The sequence below is a fragment of the Theropithecus gelada genome, chromosome 9 (assembly GCF_003255815.1).
Source record: "Theropithecus gelada isolate Dixy chromosome 9, Tgel_1.0, whole genome shotgun sequence".
Classification (NCBI taxonomy): Eukaryota; Metazoa; Chordata; class Mammalia; order Primates; family Cercopithecidae; genus Theropithecus; species Theropithecus gelada.
Genome location: NC_037677.1, coordinates 74,379,925 through 74,397,056, shown reverse-complemented (window position 1 = coordinate 74,397,056; position 17,132 = coordinate 74,379,925). Strand labels below are relative to the sequence as shown.

The 17,132-nt window shown below is 39.6% G+C and overlaps 1 protein-coding gene across 1 annotated transcript; it reads right to left on the bottom strand.

Annotated features, from left to right (window-relative positions):
• Positions 1 to 1,460: 1,460 nt before the first annotated feature.
• On the bottom strand, positions 1,461 to 16,720 carry MRLN (myoregulin). The gene is made up of 3 exons (XM_025397446.1): positions 16,629 to 16,720; positions 2,901 to 3,004; positions 1,461 to 1,691 (listed from the first exon to the last, which is right to left on the bottom strand). The coding sequence occupies exon 3, from the start codon at positions 1,669 to 1,671 to the stop codon at positions 1,531 to 1,533; it is 141 nt and encodes a 46-aa protein (XP_025253231.1). The 5' UTR covers positions 1,672 to 1,691; positions 2,901 to 3,004; positions 16,629 to 16,720; the 3' UTR covers positions 1,461 to 1,530.
• Positions 16,721 to 17,132: the final 412 nt, after the last annotated feature.

The following is a 17,132-nucleotide window of genomic DNA, read 5'->3' as shown; positions in this document are numbered from 1 at the left end:
TTGCATTAATGATTGGACCACATCAAAGAAAACAGTTATCACATAGAAGAAATCAGAATTTCGTTGAGTATGTGTGTACGAAGAAAAAACTCAAAAAGTCTAAAGGACAGAGAGCATTTGTTTTGTAAAAGCTTCAAAAGTAGAAGTTCAATAGTTATATTTTAATACTGTGAGATAAAGTGGACATGGAGAAAACAGGGAAAGAGAACACATTTTCGAGTGGGATGTAAGAAAAAAGTAAACTTGCTCTTTCTTCTTGATAAAAAAATTTTAAAATATGGAATAAGAAAGTAGAGGCAATATTAAATACAGCAAGAGGGGCTTGAATAATTACTGTAAGAAAAAGAGTTTAGCTCTACAGATTGGTTTGTAACTACACTTGTCTTATAAAGTTATTATTTACCTATGGAGGCAGCATATTATAGATTGTGAAGACTCCAGATCTGGTTCCAGACACTTCCTAGTGTTGGCCTCAAACTGACACAATTCTTCCAAGATTCAGTTTCTTCATCTGTAAAATGGAGGCAAGAAGCACCTGCCACCTAGGATTATTGTAAGTCTTACATTAAATGACACAGAGAGAGCATTTAGTCCCAAATAGGAAATCAACATAGGTTACACTCTGCCTTCTCTCCTTTCTTATAGGTTCTGTTTTCCTAAAAGAATCTCTTCTAAGTATTTTCATTCCTAAGTCTTTGTTGATAGAAATATTTCTCACTTATCCAATTGCCCAGGGTTAAGAAAAATAATCCACCTGCTAACAGATGAAACATGTGTATAAGAAAATTGGCACAGCATATGTAAAGATTGTGCTACTGAAATGTTAAACTCGGTGTGGTAAAAATAGAATTATGTAAAATGTCACATAAGTACACATCCTAAAAAATCAGCTTCACTCACAATCTCATGTATAAATTTTAGTCAATACACCAAATAATGACTATGTTAAAAAGTCCAGAAGATTTTGTTTGTTTGTTTTTGTTTTGAGACTGGACCTCACTCTGTCACCCAGGCTGGAGTGCAGTGGTGTGATCACAGCTCACTGCAACCTTGACTTCCTGGACTCAGGTGATTCTTCCACCTCAGCATCTGGAGTGTGAATATCTGGGACTATAGGCATGCACCACCATGCCTGTCGACTTTTTAAAATTTTTATTTTTAGTAGAGATGGGGTTTCCTCAGGTTGCTCAGGCCTGTATCGAACTTCTGCGCTCAAGGGATCTGCCTAGCTGGGCCTCTCAAAGTGCTGGGATTACAGGTGTAAGCCACCATGCCTGACCAAAAATCTAGAACTTTCATGACTCAGTAGGATAGATGTTTTTGGGGAAAAAATTTCACTTCTCTATATGTGAATGTTTCATAAACCGTAAAGAACTAAACAATACACAATGTTGTTTGTATTGCAGTGTCCTGTTGGCTTCTAGAATAAATTGGCAATGTCATAAAATGTGAGTCACTCAACATATTAAAATACACATTTTTATTCACTGTAATTCAATTTGAAATGTACATGGAAAGGAAGTCAGCTTTCTAAGAAGTTATCACAACATATATAATGGACATTAAGTCAACAAAGATAACAAACAAAATTTTTAGAAGTCTTCCCACAATTTCATCTTCTAGACTTTTGGGAGGAGTAGTAGAAATTAATATCCAGTTTTTACCAGTCATATCCAGAACACTCCCGCTCCCTATGAAAAAAGAGAAAAGTATCCTCCAATGAACACATTTATAATAGTGATTCTTTCAACGCAATCTAATATTTCCACTATAAAAAGATAGTGACCTAGGTAAGTCTTCCAGGGAATATTCCATATCTATTTGTAACCAATCAATGAAATAAAATATTTTTCTCCCATTTATTTTGACCACTTTCTGTCAAAATCACCTTTCTTTCTAAAACAAACAACTCAAGGAACTTTCAGAGTGGCCATTCCCTTTTCATGTTATCTGTAGTAAGTTTATTTATGAAGTAGCTGCAGTCATTTCAATCATTTTTATTGGCATTGGTGAAGCTGCTATTCCTCTAACTTGTAGTATTGATGTTACCAGGAAGTAAGAATTTGAAGACATGGAAGAAGGCAGGTAGTGATAAAAAAAAAAAAAGGTGTTTTTCTTTCCTCAAGATTCTGTCTGTCATGTTTTGGTCACTTACTAAGACATCAAACATTTAATTTCCTCCACATTTCTGTATTAATAAAACACGTTTTTTAAAATACCTGGAATTTGTGGTCTGCATTCCACATCGTTGGAACAGTTTACCAAATGTCTGTTAGGCAGGGCATTTAGAAGCATTCTTAATCCCTTTTACAGGGGATGCAAAGGCAAATAAGCAGTTTTCAAAGCCTTACACCAAAGTTCCCCATATATACTCAATTTAAAATGAACGTCAATATCAAAAAATGTGGCAAGATTTGGGTAGGAAAATACTTCATCTACTATTTTCACCCCAAAATTAAAAAGGCGGGTAGACTTTTAAGAGAATAAGAAAGAGGGAAGGGGAAAGAGATGAGTACTCTGCCAGTGTTGTCTTCTCCCATTTTGAGCAATCTTCATAATTTCTGTAATAAATTGCTCTATTCCTAGAGAAGGGAATTACTTGCCCCAAATTATGCAACAATCATTAGCAAAAGAAACATCTAGAATTTTCCCTGCATGCAACAATTCTTTTTGCCTGTGTTTCAGCGACAAGGAGCAAAAATAATACATGGGTTTGCAAAGTGATTTTCCTTCCCTCCAGAAACCTCAAACTCCAGCTTGTGTTTCTTCAGTCTGTGGCTCCCAGGGGTACCTTCAACTCTCTCCAAAAAGAGTAAGAGAGAGACTGAAATAAGAAGCGAGGAGGGGAATAGACAATTGGTGAGGAAGGAGGAGTGAGTGAGTAGAGACCCATTTATTACCTGAATTAATCCCAAATAGTGGTAGGTAACACGGCTTCTCAGTTTTCTGCTCTTGCCAGAACAAAGTGCATTCAGCACAGGTGGTCTCTTAGCAACCTTGATTCCTGTGTCAAAGCATAGCAAAGGTTTTACTGGACAGTGAGGTAGTATAGGAAGTGAAGGGGCAGGGAGCCTACACAGAAAAACTTCTAAAATCGTTTTCAAAACTAGATAGGAAGGAGATGTCTAAGAGTGAACTTTTGAAAATATGACACTTTAATTTCTGTTTATCCCAGAGTCGTATAGCTTAAAACTGAACATTGGACAGAAAGATTAAGCTAAATTCTAGGATTTTCCTGGTGGGGCAAACATTCACCACACTTTTTAAAGAAATAATTCCCAGCCTTTTTAAAGAAATAATTCCCAGCCGGGCACGCCTGTAATCTCAGCACTTTGGGAGGCTGAGGCGGGCGGATTACAAGGTCAGGTGTTCGAGACCAGCCTGAGCAATATGGTGAAACCCTGTCTCTACTAAAAATACAGAAAAATTACCTGGGTGTGGTGGCGCACCCCTGTAATCCCAGCTATTCAGGAGGCTGAGGTAGGAGAATGGCTTGAACCTGGGAGGCTGAGGTTGCGGTGAGCCGAGATCATGCCACTGCGCTCCAGCCTGGGCGACAGAGGGAGATTCCGTCTCAAAAAAAAAAAAAAAAAAAAAAAAAAAATTCCCTAAAAATTATTTGAAACCAAGGCTTTAATATTTTCATGACAAAACAACAATTACAACAAGAAAAACCTTCGTATGTAAGTGACCATAACTCATGAGATTGTGAGTCTATTTTTTAAGTACAGTCATCCCTCAGTACCCATGGGGGATTGGTTCTAGAATACCCCACAGATATGGTAACCATGGATACCAAAATCCATACATGCTCAAGTCCCTGATATAAGTGGTATAGTATTCACATATAAACTACACATATCCTCCCATATGCTGTAAATCATCTCCATAAGTTACTTATAATACCTAATATAATATAAGTGCTATGGAAATAGCTGTTATGCTGTATTGTATACAAAACAATGACAACAAAAAAAGTCTGTATATATGCAATAGAAACACATAGTTTTTTCAAAATATTTTCGATCTGTGGTTGGTTGAATCCATGGATATGGAACCCATGGACCTGGAGGGCCAACTGTATTATGTTTTAATATTTTGTATCATTTTTACAAACAAATTAGAAAATGGAGGAGTGAAGTTATTACAAAAGACAAGGCTATAAAATCTGATTGCTGTCTCTTTTAACCATGTGCAGTCACACACTGCATAATGACTTGAGTCAATGAAGGACTGGCAGTAGCCCCATGAGATTATAACAGAGTTGGCCAGGCGCAGTCGCTCATGCCTGTAATCCCAGCACTTTGGGAGGCCAAGGTGGGTGGATCACAAGGTCATGAGTTCAAGACCAGCCTGGCCAAGATGGTGACACCCTGTCTCTACTAAAAATACAAAAATTAGCGGGGCATGGTGGGGGGCACCTGTAATCCCAGCTACTTGGGAGACTGAGGCAGAGAATTGCTTGAACCTAGGAGGTGGAGGTTGCAGTGAGCTGAGATCGTGTCACTGCACTCCAGCCTGGGCGACAGAGTGAGACTCTGTCTCAAAAACAAAAAACAAAAAAACAAAACAAAAAAAAACAAGATTATATAACAGAGTTGTAAAACTCCTATGTCTTAGTGAAGTCAGAGTTGTTATAATGTCATAGCACAATGCATTACTCATATGTTTGTGATGATGCTGCTATAAACAAACCTACAGCTCTGCCAGTCCTGTGAAAGCACAGCACATACAAAGATGTATGGTACATAATACTTGATAATGATAATAAATGACTGTGTTAATAGTTTATGTATTAACCATACTATACTTTTTATCATGATTTTAGAGTGCACACCTTGTACTTATTTTAAAGTTAACTGCAAAACAGCCCCAGGTAGGTCCTTGAGGTATTCCGGAAGAAGGCCATCATTATCATAGGAGATGACAGTTCCATGCATGCTATTGTCCCTGAAGACCTCCCAGTGGGACAAGATGCAGACGTGGAAGACAGTAATGTTAATGATTCTGACCCTGTGCAGACCTAGGCTAATGTGTGTGTTTGTGTCTTATAAGAAAAAAAATTAAAAATTTTAATAGAAAAAAGCTTATAGAATTAGTATATAAAGAAAGAAAATATTTGTGTACAGCCTTACAATGTGTTTGTGCTTTAAGCTAAGGATTATTATTGAGTCAAAACATTAAGAAAATTAAAAAGTTTATAAAGTAAAAAATTACAGATATAAAATTTAATTTTTTTTCTTTTTCTTTGTTTTCTTTCCTTTTTTTTTTTTTTTTTTGAGACAGAGTCTGCTCTTGTCGCCCAGACTGGGGTGCAATGGTGTGATCTCAGCGTACTGCAACCTCTGCCTCCTGGGTTCATGAAATTCTCCTGCCTCAGCCTCCCGAGTAGCTGAGATTACAGGAATGCACCACCATATCTGGCTGATTTTTGTATTTTTAGTAAAGATGGTGTTTCACCATGTTGGCTAGGCTGGTCTTGAGCTCCTCCCCTCAGGTGATCCATCTGCTTCAGCCTCCCAAAGTGCTGAGATTACAGAGGTGAGCCACCGTTCCCAGCCTATTTCTTTATTCTGAAACTTAACTTGTTACTGATGAAAGAAAAAAACGATAAATAAATTTAGTGTAGCCTAAGTGTACAGTGTTCATAAAGTCTAGAGTAGTGTACAGAAATATCCTAGGCCTTCACATTCACTCACCGTTCACTCAGTGACTCACCCAGTGCAACTTCCAGTCCTACAAGCTCCATTCATGGGAAATGCCCTATACAGGTGTACCCCTCTTTATCTTTTATACCACATTTTTACTGTACCTTTTTTATTTTAATTTTTTATTTACTTCTTTATTTTATTTTTAATTTTTTTGAGATAGTATCTCACTCTGTCACCTAGGCTGGAGTGCAGTGGCACAAATACGGCTCACTACAGGCTTGACCCCCCAGGCTCAAATGATGCTGCCACCCCAGCCTCCTGCATAGCTGGGACTACAGGTGTGTGCCACCATGCCTAGCTAATTTTTTGTATTTTTTAAGGAGATGGGGTTTTGCCACATTGCCCAGGCTGATACTGAAGCCCTGAGCTCAAGCAACCCACCTGCCTCAACCTCCCAAAGTGCTGGGATTACAGAGGTGAGCCACCACACCCAATCTATTTCCTTATCTTGAAACAGGAGCTTGCTCTGTTACCCAGGCTGGAATGTAGTGGTGTGGTCATAGCTCACTGTAACCTTGAACTCCTGGGCTCATTCAATCCTCCCTCCTCAGCCTCCTGAGTAGCCACAGCTACAGGTGTGCACCGCCTTGCCTGGCTAATTTTTAATTTTTTGTAGAGACAGAGTCCTGCTATGTTGCCCAGGCTAGTCTCGAACTCCTGACCTCAAGCAATCCTGGAGAACAGGAGTGCGATTCTAGCTCACTGCAGCCTCAAAGTGCTGGCCTCAGGTGGTCCTCACCTCCTCAGTTTCCCAAAGTGCTGGGGAGCCACTGCACCTTGATGATATTAAAATGTTTAAATATGATTATAACTCATACTCATGACCACCCATTACACTCCTAAGTGTATCCCCCACCAGAATGCATGGCTATCTGCCTACCAAGACACATATCCAAACATCGTAATAGCTTCAATATGGAAACAACTTAAATGCCATTAGAACAAGGATAAATTGTGAACAGTCATATAATGGAATATTATACAATAATAAAAATTCAACTACAGCTATAGACAAAAACAATGATGAATCTTACAAATATAACATTGAATTTTAAAATACAAAAACAGGTGAATCTAACAACGATAGCACTGAATTTTAAAAAGCAAGGCACAAAAGACAACAGTGTAAGTACATTTATATAAACTAGAAAAATAGAGTTAAAGTGCATGGTTTAGCGGTATATATATATGGTTGATAGTAATGTAAGTGGTAAATTTATCAAGAAAAGAAAGAGATTTGCTACCACAAAATCAGAGTAGGCCTGACTTTAGGGAGTATAGGGGAAGGAAATAGGCAAGAGATTCTAACAATGTTTCATTTCTTGTCCTGGGTGGTGGTTATACTAGCAATCACTTTTTAACTATTTATTAAACTGTACATAGAAGCTTCATGTAATTTCCTTCCTTCCTTCCTTCCTTTCTTTCTTTTTTCTTTTTCTTTCTTTCTCTTCTTTTCTTTCTCTTTCTCTCTCCTTCTTTCCTTCTTCCTTTCCCTTCCCTTCCTTTCCTTTTCTTTCTTTCTTTCCTTCCTTCCTTCTTGCTTGCTTTAGAGAGTCTCACTCTGTATCCTAGCTTGAAGTGTGGTGGTAAAATCCTATTTCATTTCAGCCTTGAACTCCTGGACTCAAGCAATCCTTCCACCTCAGTCTCACGAGTAGCTGGGACCACAGGCACATGCCACCACACCCAGGTAGTTTATTTTTATTTTTGTAGAAACAGGGTCTCACTATGTTCTCCAGGCTGGTCTTGAACCCCTGGCCTCCAGTGATCCTCCTGCCTCAGCCTCCCAAAGTGGTGGGATTACAGACATGAGCCACTGTACCTGGCCTTCATGTGTTTTTCTGTATGTATGTTAGACTTCATAATTAATATACTAAACAAAATAAAAGACCAGAGAGAAATACATCCAAATGTCACTAGTGGCCATAGTTGTGAAGTTGGGTGGAAGGAATTTGGGTGATTTTCATTTCCCTTGGCTGTTTCCATTTCTCACTGCCCACCCCCGCTTGCTGTTTCCTTTTCTCACATTCATTCATTTAAAACGATATTGCCTATATAACTTCAGAACACTAAGGAAAGTAGTCTCAATACTGCTAGTCTTCTTCCCTCTGATATATTTCAAAGTAATTTATACTGACTTTATTTTTGTCAAACCAATCATTATAACAAATATGAATGAAAGGAAAATTACATTTATCAATGAAACATTTTAATGAAAGTATGTACCTTCTATGATAAACAAGGCAAATCTCTTCCACCATGAGAAACAGGAACCAGGGGTTCCTGTTTGCTTTTTGCCCTTGATGTTGATCTGTTTCTAGATCTAGATAATTGGAAGGACACAAATTTGTCTCATCACAAGTTTCCTAACACACCCAGATTTTACTGTGGATTAAAATTATGCGTCACATGGTGCTTGGATTTACATTCTGCTCATTAGTTTTCACTCAGCTAGAATCATGGTAGTAAGCGTTTCTTCTTTAGGATGGAAGGGGCATTTGTTGGAGAGAATAGCTATTTAACAGCAGTAATTTTCAGGATAAAATATTTCCTAGTTTTTTTATTTGATAGAAACATGTACCAAAAAATATACACAAATTTTAAACAAGTTAGGACACCTTAAAAACTATGCTACAACTTACTGAATGTGTTTATCTCAAGACCTTGGTCTTATCTTGAACGTAGTGTTTTAACATCATAGTTAAAATGACATGACCTCCCGTTTCTGATATGACAGCTGAGGTTATTTTGGGTCAAATTTTTTTTTTATGTTGAAACTTCAGCTGACAACAAATAATTTCCCCTCCCATGTGAATGCCTCTGCCTTTCTTTTCCTCATTTCTAGAGGCCATTGGGAGTCACTTTATTATTTTATAGAATGTTGTACTGAAAGTAGAATGGATACTCTCATCTAGTTTATAAATCTTTACTTCTTCCTTTGATTCTATCAAGATTCAGGTCCAAGATTTCAGTATCTAATTCGAATTGACCTGTTCATTTCTTTTTTTTTTTTTTTTTTTTTTTTTTTTTTGAGACGGAGTCTCGCTTTGTCACCCAGGCTGGAGTGCAGTGGCCGGATCTCAGCTCACTGCAAGCTCCACCTCCCGGGTTCACGCCATTCTCCGGCCTCAGCCTCCCGAGTAGCTGGGACTACAGGCGCCCGCCACCTCGCCCGGCTAGTTTTTTTTTTTTTGTATTTCTTAATAGAGACGAGGTTTCACCGTGTTAGCCAGGATGGTCTCGATCTCCTGACCTCGTGATCCGCCCGTCTCGGCCTCCCAAAGTGCTGGGATTACAGGCTTGAGCCACCGCGCCCGGCCATTCATTTCTTATTAGACAGTTGAGGAGTGGTATCCCACAGAGTTAGACAAATGAGAGTAGCAGTAACCTCTGGTTTCTAGGAGCTGGACTTCCTTGTATTCTCTGTTCTTCATTCTGCCACCAGTTTGTAAGCCCTCGCCTTTGAAGTCAACTCTGACTCCAGGGCCATAAGAAGAATGTATTTTCTAAAAGGCTTGGTCCTCTGGCAAAAACAACAACAAAACAACAACAACAACAAAAATCCCTCTATTATATAAAAGTATTACTAGTTCTGAGACTTCACACTTTTCTCAATTTCTCCTAACCTCTAACATTTCTCTTTGTTAAGTGTAGATTTTTGGTTAGGACAAAGAACAGAATGAATATACTTCGCAAAGTCTCTTTTTCACTCAAAAGAAAAACACTTTTCATTGGATTCAAGTTTATAGTCTTAAACACATGAGTCACACTTCAAAAATATTTTCTTTTTTGATAAAAATTTTCTAATCCTTCTCCTTGTTTCAATCAATGTCTAACAGTTAAGATAATATTGATAGAAGTTCCCTAGAGATACATGTTGAAAAATGAGACACAGTTGAAATCTGTCCACTTTTGCTTAATAGCCACTTAAGTAAATAATATTATAATAACCACCATGTATTGAGGGTCTATTATGTGCCGGGCACTGCTTATGCACAACTGGGAGATGAAGGACACTGAGTATTTTGTGCCATAGTTTAGAAACTAATCCAGTACTTCAGCTTCCAGACGCCACGTTCTTTCAACTATACAGATTTATTCATGTTTTCAAATGAAAAGTTACTTTTGAAATTATCTACATTATAATGGAAATTGACTATGCTGGCATGGAAACATCACATAATTATTAATGGACACTCTCCTTCTTCAGTCCTGGATCCTTTCTATATATGTGAGCTGGTTGTGGAACAATGGGATGGAAGGGTTCACAGTTACCCCTCTGGGCCTGATAACCCCAAATTTGCGGGAATTCACTTTACAACAGTTAGTTGCTAATTTATTCACATCAAAACAATCGGTCCTTTGTAAATGGGACATTGCCCAGATCACAACTGTGAGCTCACTATTTAACAACAAATTTAGCTGAAAGTACAGCTTTTTTTTTTTTTTTAGACAGAGTTTCATTTTTGTTGCCCAGGCTGGAGTGCAATGGCACGATGTTGGCTCACTGCAACCTCCACCTCCTGGATCCAAGCCATTCTCCTGCCTCAGCCTCCCGAGTAGCTGGGATTACAGGCATGCACCACCATGCCTGGCTAATTTTTGTATATTTAATAGAGATGGGGTTTCTCCATGTTGATCAGGCTGGTCTTGAACTCCGAACCTCAGGTGATCTGTCCGCCTTGGCCTCCCAAAGTGCTGGGATTACAGGCGTGAGCCACTGCGCCCGGCCAAAAGTACAGTTTTTATTATTTATTTTTATTATCTTTTACTATCTACTGTATTCATATTTATTGTTATTTGTTTTTAACTGCTTGTTACCTCACAGCTAACAAGTTTCTCCCCTTGATCTCCTTAACATTAACTAAGCTGAGAAATAATAAGAATGCTGCCAAGACATGGTGTTTGAGAGATGGGTCTAGAATCAGACTGACAGAGTTTGAATCTCAGGTCTGCCACTGTACATGACACCTTAAGCAAGTTACATTAACTCTGTGCCTCAGTTGGCACTTCCACAAGGTGGGGATAATGGTACCTGCTTCTTGGGGTAGCCTGAGGATTCAATGAGATAACACTCATGCCTAGAAAGTAAACAGTTAGTAAGTGATAGTGTCTACTATTAATTACAGTCTAGCATATTACTGTTACATAGTAGCTCTTGAATGAATCATTCTTCTCAAGTTCTCTTTAAGCACCTAAATAGGCAAAACTGTTAAACTCCTATTCATCCTTTGAGATTCAATCTCACCTCCTCTGTTATCCAATCTGACTTCCTTAGTCAGAATGTATTTCCCACTTGTCCGCAACATGTTGCCAGTGACCACACTGTATCAAGGTTGTTTACATGCAATACCCCCATAGTCAGTGATGCTTTCCTAGAAGGTAGGGGATGGCCTTATTCATCCTAGATTCCAGGGCCTCACAGTGTCTGATACTAATTAGTTCTCAACAAATACTGACTTGTCTATACTTAAAGCAGAAGCTTTCTGGGAAGAATGAAAGTTCACTTTGTCCAAATGACAATTACAATAAGAAAAACGTACGTAGTAAGTCTACTTTTCCCAGCAAATAATTTTAAAAATAAAATCCCAAAGTTGGGTGCTTGCAACTTGTCTCCCTGTGGAAAACATCTCGCTTTCCCACAAAGCATATGTTCAAGACAACTGTCTTTTAGAAACTTGAGAAATCATATGGGAACTATGTGTTACTAATGCTTTTCCTTTTGTTTTGCTTTTTGTTTGTTTGTTTGTTTTTTGCTTGTAATTAGGGAAGCAAGTCAAGTTGCTGGAAGGCAAGAAAAACTTGGCACAAAATCTAGAGAGTTTTAGAATGGGATGATCTGTTGGAATGGCCATCATTTCTGCAGTATACTGGAGGTTTGCCCTCACTAAACTCAAATTCGAGTAATTTGGGAAAATTTGGGCATATGCAATGGTCAATGAATTTTTTGTGTTCTGTAAGCTTCTAAAATTTGAGTTCAAGCTGCATTTTCTGAGCTCATTAAGGTCCCCTTCAATTCTGCCCAAAGTTGAATTATATGAGAAAGGAAATTTAACACATATCTGAGAAATTAACTTATCAATGACATGAACCTTGTTTCATAGAAAGCTTGCACAGGAATAAAATAATGCATATGACTATGTTTAAATGATGGCAGGCATTATTCTTGCACCTTGTTTCCTGATTAAGACATGATTTCAAGGCAATTATTCTCTTTCCAGCTAAGAAAACCAACAATGGGGAAAGATGGGAAGTACTAACAAAATGTTGGTATAGAGAAGATATTGGAGCTTTTGTAAACTTCTCATCAGACAAACAAGGCCCAAAGAAGTGCAGAGACTTGTCTGAGGTCACACAGTGACCTTTTCCAAAGCTAGTGCCACAATTGCCTCAGCAATTTTCTGATATTTATGATAGATTGGATTCTCCATTTCACCAGAGTCAGCTACATGAGGAGAGTCTGCCTTCATCACCCTCCAACATCTTTGCCTCCAGCCCATGTATAACCAGAGTCCAGAGCAAAGTAAATCACAAGTGAAAAGTGGAAAATGTGGCAGGTCAGGGACACAAGGCAAAGAATTTGACAAAGTGGACTTCGACTGAACACAGAAACATGTTTGTTACAGATGGTCGGTCAGCAAGGTGGAGTGAGGAGACAGTGCAGGATCTGAACCGGATGGAACCAGTCTGAGATCCTGGCTCTCACCAGTATTAACTCTGCAGCCTTGGACAAAGCACCTAACCTCAGATGCTACCTCATCTGGAGAACAGAGAGAGTAATATCTGTCTTGTGGGGGGTCTAAAGGACTTTATTCGTAACTGAAGCTCAGAGCCTTCTACACACACTTTGATTTTAATCTCATAAAACTTTATGAGGTGGAATATTCCTACCACTATTTTCTTACTCAAAAAGATGGAAACCCAGAGAGGTTAAGATAGGTGTCCAACGTTACACATGTAGTAAGAAATGACCAAGGATTTTTATGGAGGTTTGTTTGGTTCCAATGCCCATGGCCTTAGCCACTGCAATATAGCAGTGAGCCAAGAGGCGGGGCATGGTGGCTCACACCTGTAATCCCAGCACTTTGGGAAGCCAAGGCGGGCAGATTACCTGAGGTCAGGAGTTCAAGAACAGCCTGGTCAACATAGCAAAACCCTGTCTCTATCAAAAATGCAATAATTAGCCCAGCATGGTAGTGTGTGCCTGTAGTCCCAGCTACTTGGGAGACTGAGGCACAAGAATCACTTGCACCTGGGAGGCAGAGGTTGCAGTGAGCCGAGATCATGCCACTGAACTCCAGCCTGGGTCTCAAAAAAACAAAACAAAACAAGCAAACAAAAAAAGTAAGCCAAGAGCCCAGCATGCTGCCTGACACTCAATAAATAGTGCCTAGTTAAATGAAGCAGCAGATTCAGAAAAATGGCCACTTCCTTGCAGCCCAACCATGAAGAGGGATGGAGTGGCTCGGTTAGATGAGAGGAAACAAATAGCCTTTAAGAGATGGAAAGCCCAGAGAAGCTGAGGCAGACACACAGACACATGAGCAGCGGGGTGTTGGCTCGTGTGGCAGCACTCCTGAGGGTCCATATGATCACCCACCCGCCCCCGGTAGGAAAGCAGGTTACAGACCTGTCAGGAGCCACTGTGTTTCTCTTCCCTTCAATGGCACCTCTCTTGCTCTCTCTCTCTCTCTCTCTTTTTTTGAGACGGAATTTTTCTCTTATTGCCCAGACTGGAGTGCAATGGTGCAATCTTGGCTCACTGCAACCTTCACCTCCTGGGTTCAAGTAATTCTCCTGCCTCAGCCTCTGAGTAGCTGGGATTACAGGTGCCCACCAACACACCAGCTAATTATTGTATTTTTAGTAGAGATAGGGTTTCACCATGTTGGACAGGCTGGTCTTGAACTCCTTACCTCAGGTGTTCCATCCGCCTCGGCCTCCCAAAGTGCTGGGATTACAGCCATGAGCCATCACGTCCGGCCCACTTGCTTTCTTTTTAGGTCAACATCTGTTCAGTTTTGGCTTTCCCAAGCCGTGATGGCCATGCTTCAAATGTTTGAAGTAAATGTTCTGGCCCTAAAAAGAACATTTTTTCTACATATGAACAAATATGACCTCTTAATCATCCACTATCAGGACTCCTGAAGGCTACAGTTTCTAACTGCCATATTCTTGCCCTAAACAGATCATACACTGCCCCTGAGATGACATGAATTTACTCAGTTATGGGCACTGAACATTACGAAATATTCTGGAATTGAAATAATCAAAATGTTATCAACCATCTCCCTGCCAGGTTTTCCAGCCCTCTCCGTGAATCACAGTTGTGATGCACTTTTACAAAGCCAGATGAAAGGCCTGGAGCCCTGGCTGGGTATCAGCTGTGTAAGGTTTCCACAGAGAGCCCCAACACAGCAGTGCCAGCAGACACTTGTCCTTTGAGTGGTGTGAGGATGCAGAAATGGGACTAAGGGGGACTTGTTTGTGTTTTTTGACCTGCAGAACTCAGATATCCAAACAAGTGTCATTCCCATTTGGAGTTGGTGAATGGAGGGGAGTGGGGAAATCTCTGGACTTTTTTGAGTACTCAAAGGCATTTGGCAGAACCTTTTAAACTGCCTACTTGGCCTGCAACACACACTCCTTGGTATAAATTCACTGGTGGCAATGTTTTTATGTTTTTAGGTGCAGATTTGATTTCTGAGACAAGCTGATTGTTCTCTGGAGTCAAGTTTAGCTGAAAATAAATGGCTAGGCTGGAGAATAGAATTTCAAGTTTAAATGACAGACTATAACCACCTTTAGAGTAGAAATGATATCTCCAGCATTTTCCACAGAGCTTGGACAAAGTAAGTGCTTAATAACATATTTTTTTCCCCATAGGGCAGATGACGTATAACTTTAAAAGGTATTGCTCTTCTATGCGTCACAAAGTCATTACTTAGAAGGTGATACTTGGCCAGCTGTGGTGGCTCACACTTATAATTCCAGCACTTTGGGAGGCCCAGGAGTTTGAGACCACGCTGGGCAACATGGCAAAACCCTGTCTCTACTAAAAATATATATATACAAAAATTAGCTTGGCATGTTGGTGCACACCTGTAGTCCCAGGTACTCGAGAGGCTGAGGTGGAAGGATCACTTGGAGCCTAGGAGGTGGAGGTTGCAGTGAGGTGATATCAAGTCACTGCACTGCAGCCTGGGTGACAAAGTAAGACTCTGTCTCAAAAAAAAAAAAAAAAAAGGTGATACCTAAGGAGGGGGACTGAACCATGAGCAAGCCCATTCTGAGTTTTATAGACCCCGTTTTTGGTTAGCACATGGTGTCTTGCACATGCTAGGAATTAAATACATATTTGCACAATTAAAGTTTGTAGAGGAAAACAAAAATCCAGTCATATCTCCTGAGTTACAGGGCAACACTTTGGAAAGCAGGTATTGAGACGACCCTTCTTTCGGTCGTATCCAGACACACAGAATCTAATGTGGCATGGGTGGAAACCAGTCCTTTGGAAACACAGAAAGACAGAGCAAAAGAAAAATGTTAGAATGCTGATTATAATAGAACAGATACGTTTATGGAAATAATAGTTTATATTTTGAAGTTGTTTTGGGAGGTTTCTCATCATCGTTGATCTTAGCTGTAGACTTAATACCTTGATTGCTAACAATATACCATCCTCCAATCCACCTGTCCTCAGCATTTGCATGGTTTACACTATTCTAAAAATGAAGTTATTAAAAGTAGTAAAAGTTGAATATTGCCTCTACAGTTTAAATTCATGTTTCCCATCAAAAACCACATTTGGAGGCTCTGGATTTAAATTGGAAACAAATGAGAGATAATTAGGAAGATTCAGGAAAAACTCAAAGAAGGAATTTATAAATGTGTTAAATTAACAGTCACTGTCACTATACTTGGCTACTTATATACATTGAGTAAACCCCACCACGTTGTAAAAGAGACTATGATTCTCATTTTACAAATGAGCAAACTGAGGCTCAGAGTGGTTGAGTACTTTCTTAGGATCACACAGCTTGTACATGGTCCAAGCCAGGGCTCAACAACAAGCCCACATCTGCCTCCTTCTAATTCACTGTCATGCCTCCCTTACGCATTTTATTTAGAAGCCTGGTGCACATGTTCAAGAATTGAACATATGTAACCAAAGCAGAAAGCTATATTAGTCTATGGTCTTGAAGAAGGATTGGAGTGTCAGGTTTCAGCCCTGCTCAAGAGAACCAAGCAGGGCATTGGCCTTTCTGGGCTTCAGGGTCCCCCTTTTCTAGACAGAAAACATAGTGATCTACTTTGAAGGACTCTCAGAAGCAACCAGTATAAAGAAGACTGCAAAGACAAAGCCTTTGGCTAAAAAACAAGGAAGCAATGAATCCATGGAACAAGACAGGTGCCCTCTCTGATCCAAACCTAGAACAAGGGGGAAGAAAACAAAAGTGCCCAGGTTTCTTGTCCAACTACTCCTCCCCGCCAAATCCCCCATGTACACTTTTCATACGTGAAAATTCTCTTTGCAATCACTGGAATTTTATTTGGAGAGAAAATACAAGGAAACAGGAGGTGAAGCTGCAGCCACAGAGCTTGGTCAGGTAATTTATATATCATTAATCCTTTGCTTCTCCTTCTGCCTTTATTTAACCAAAAGAAAATGAGAGGAGTAGAAATGTAATTCATTGATCTCTCTTTATAATCAGTCTTATAAAAAGTGGAGAGATGTTGCAGGGATAGGAAATAGGCTTTGTGAATCTCAGTGAATTTTAATCTACTACATCTCCCTCCATCAGAAGCACATAAGAGTCACACTAAACTTTCCTCCAAAATCAACATCTTAAAATGCTACATTAAAAAAAAAAACACACACACACACACACACAAACAAAAAAAAAACCCACTTACTGTTCAGGGGTTCAATAAGCAAAGTCCAAAGTCAAGGGAATGATCTCTCTCTTTTATGAAAAACACCATATGGTCTTAGTGGATCAGGAGGCTCACTGGTCTGTTATTAATAACTGGCTTAGAGCTTTATGAAGAAACATGAGCCAGAATGTCACGAGAGGAGGCAAGTGGAAAGAAATTGACAGGCACAGGTGGAGTAAATTATAACAAAGATATACTTATGCCCACACAGGAGCTCGAAGAACCCATGAGAAGGAGATCAGTTCCTCCACAATCAATAGGCCCTTATATCAAGTTTTTGAAGATTTAAACGACCCATAAAATATCCTGAATGTCAGCGGGGAACATCACACAGCAGAGTCTGTCGAAAGGGTGGGGGCCTGGGGGAGGGATAGCATTAGGAGAAATACCTAATGTAAATGATGAGTTAATAGGTGCAGCACACCAACATGGCATATGTATACCTATGTAACAAATCTGCATGTTGTGCACATGTGCCCTAGA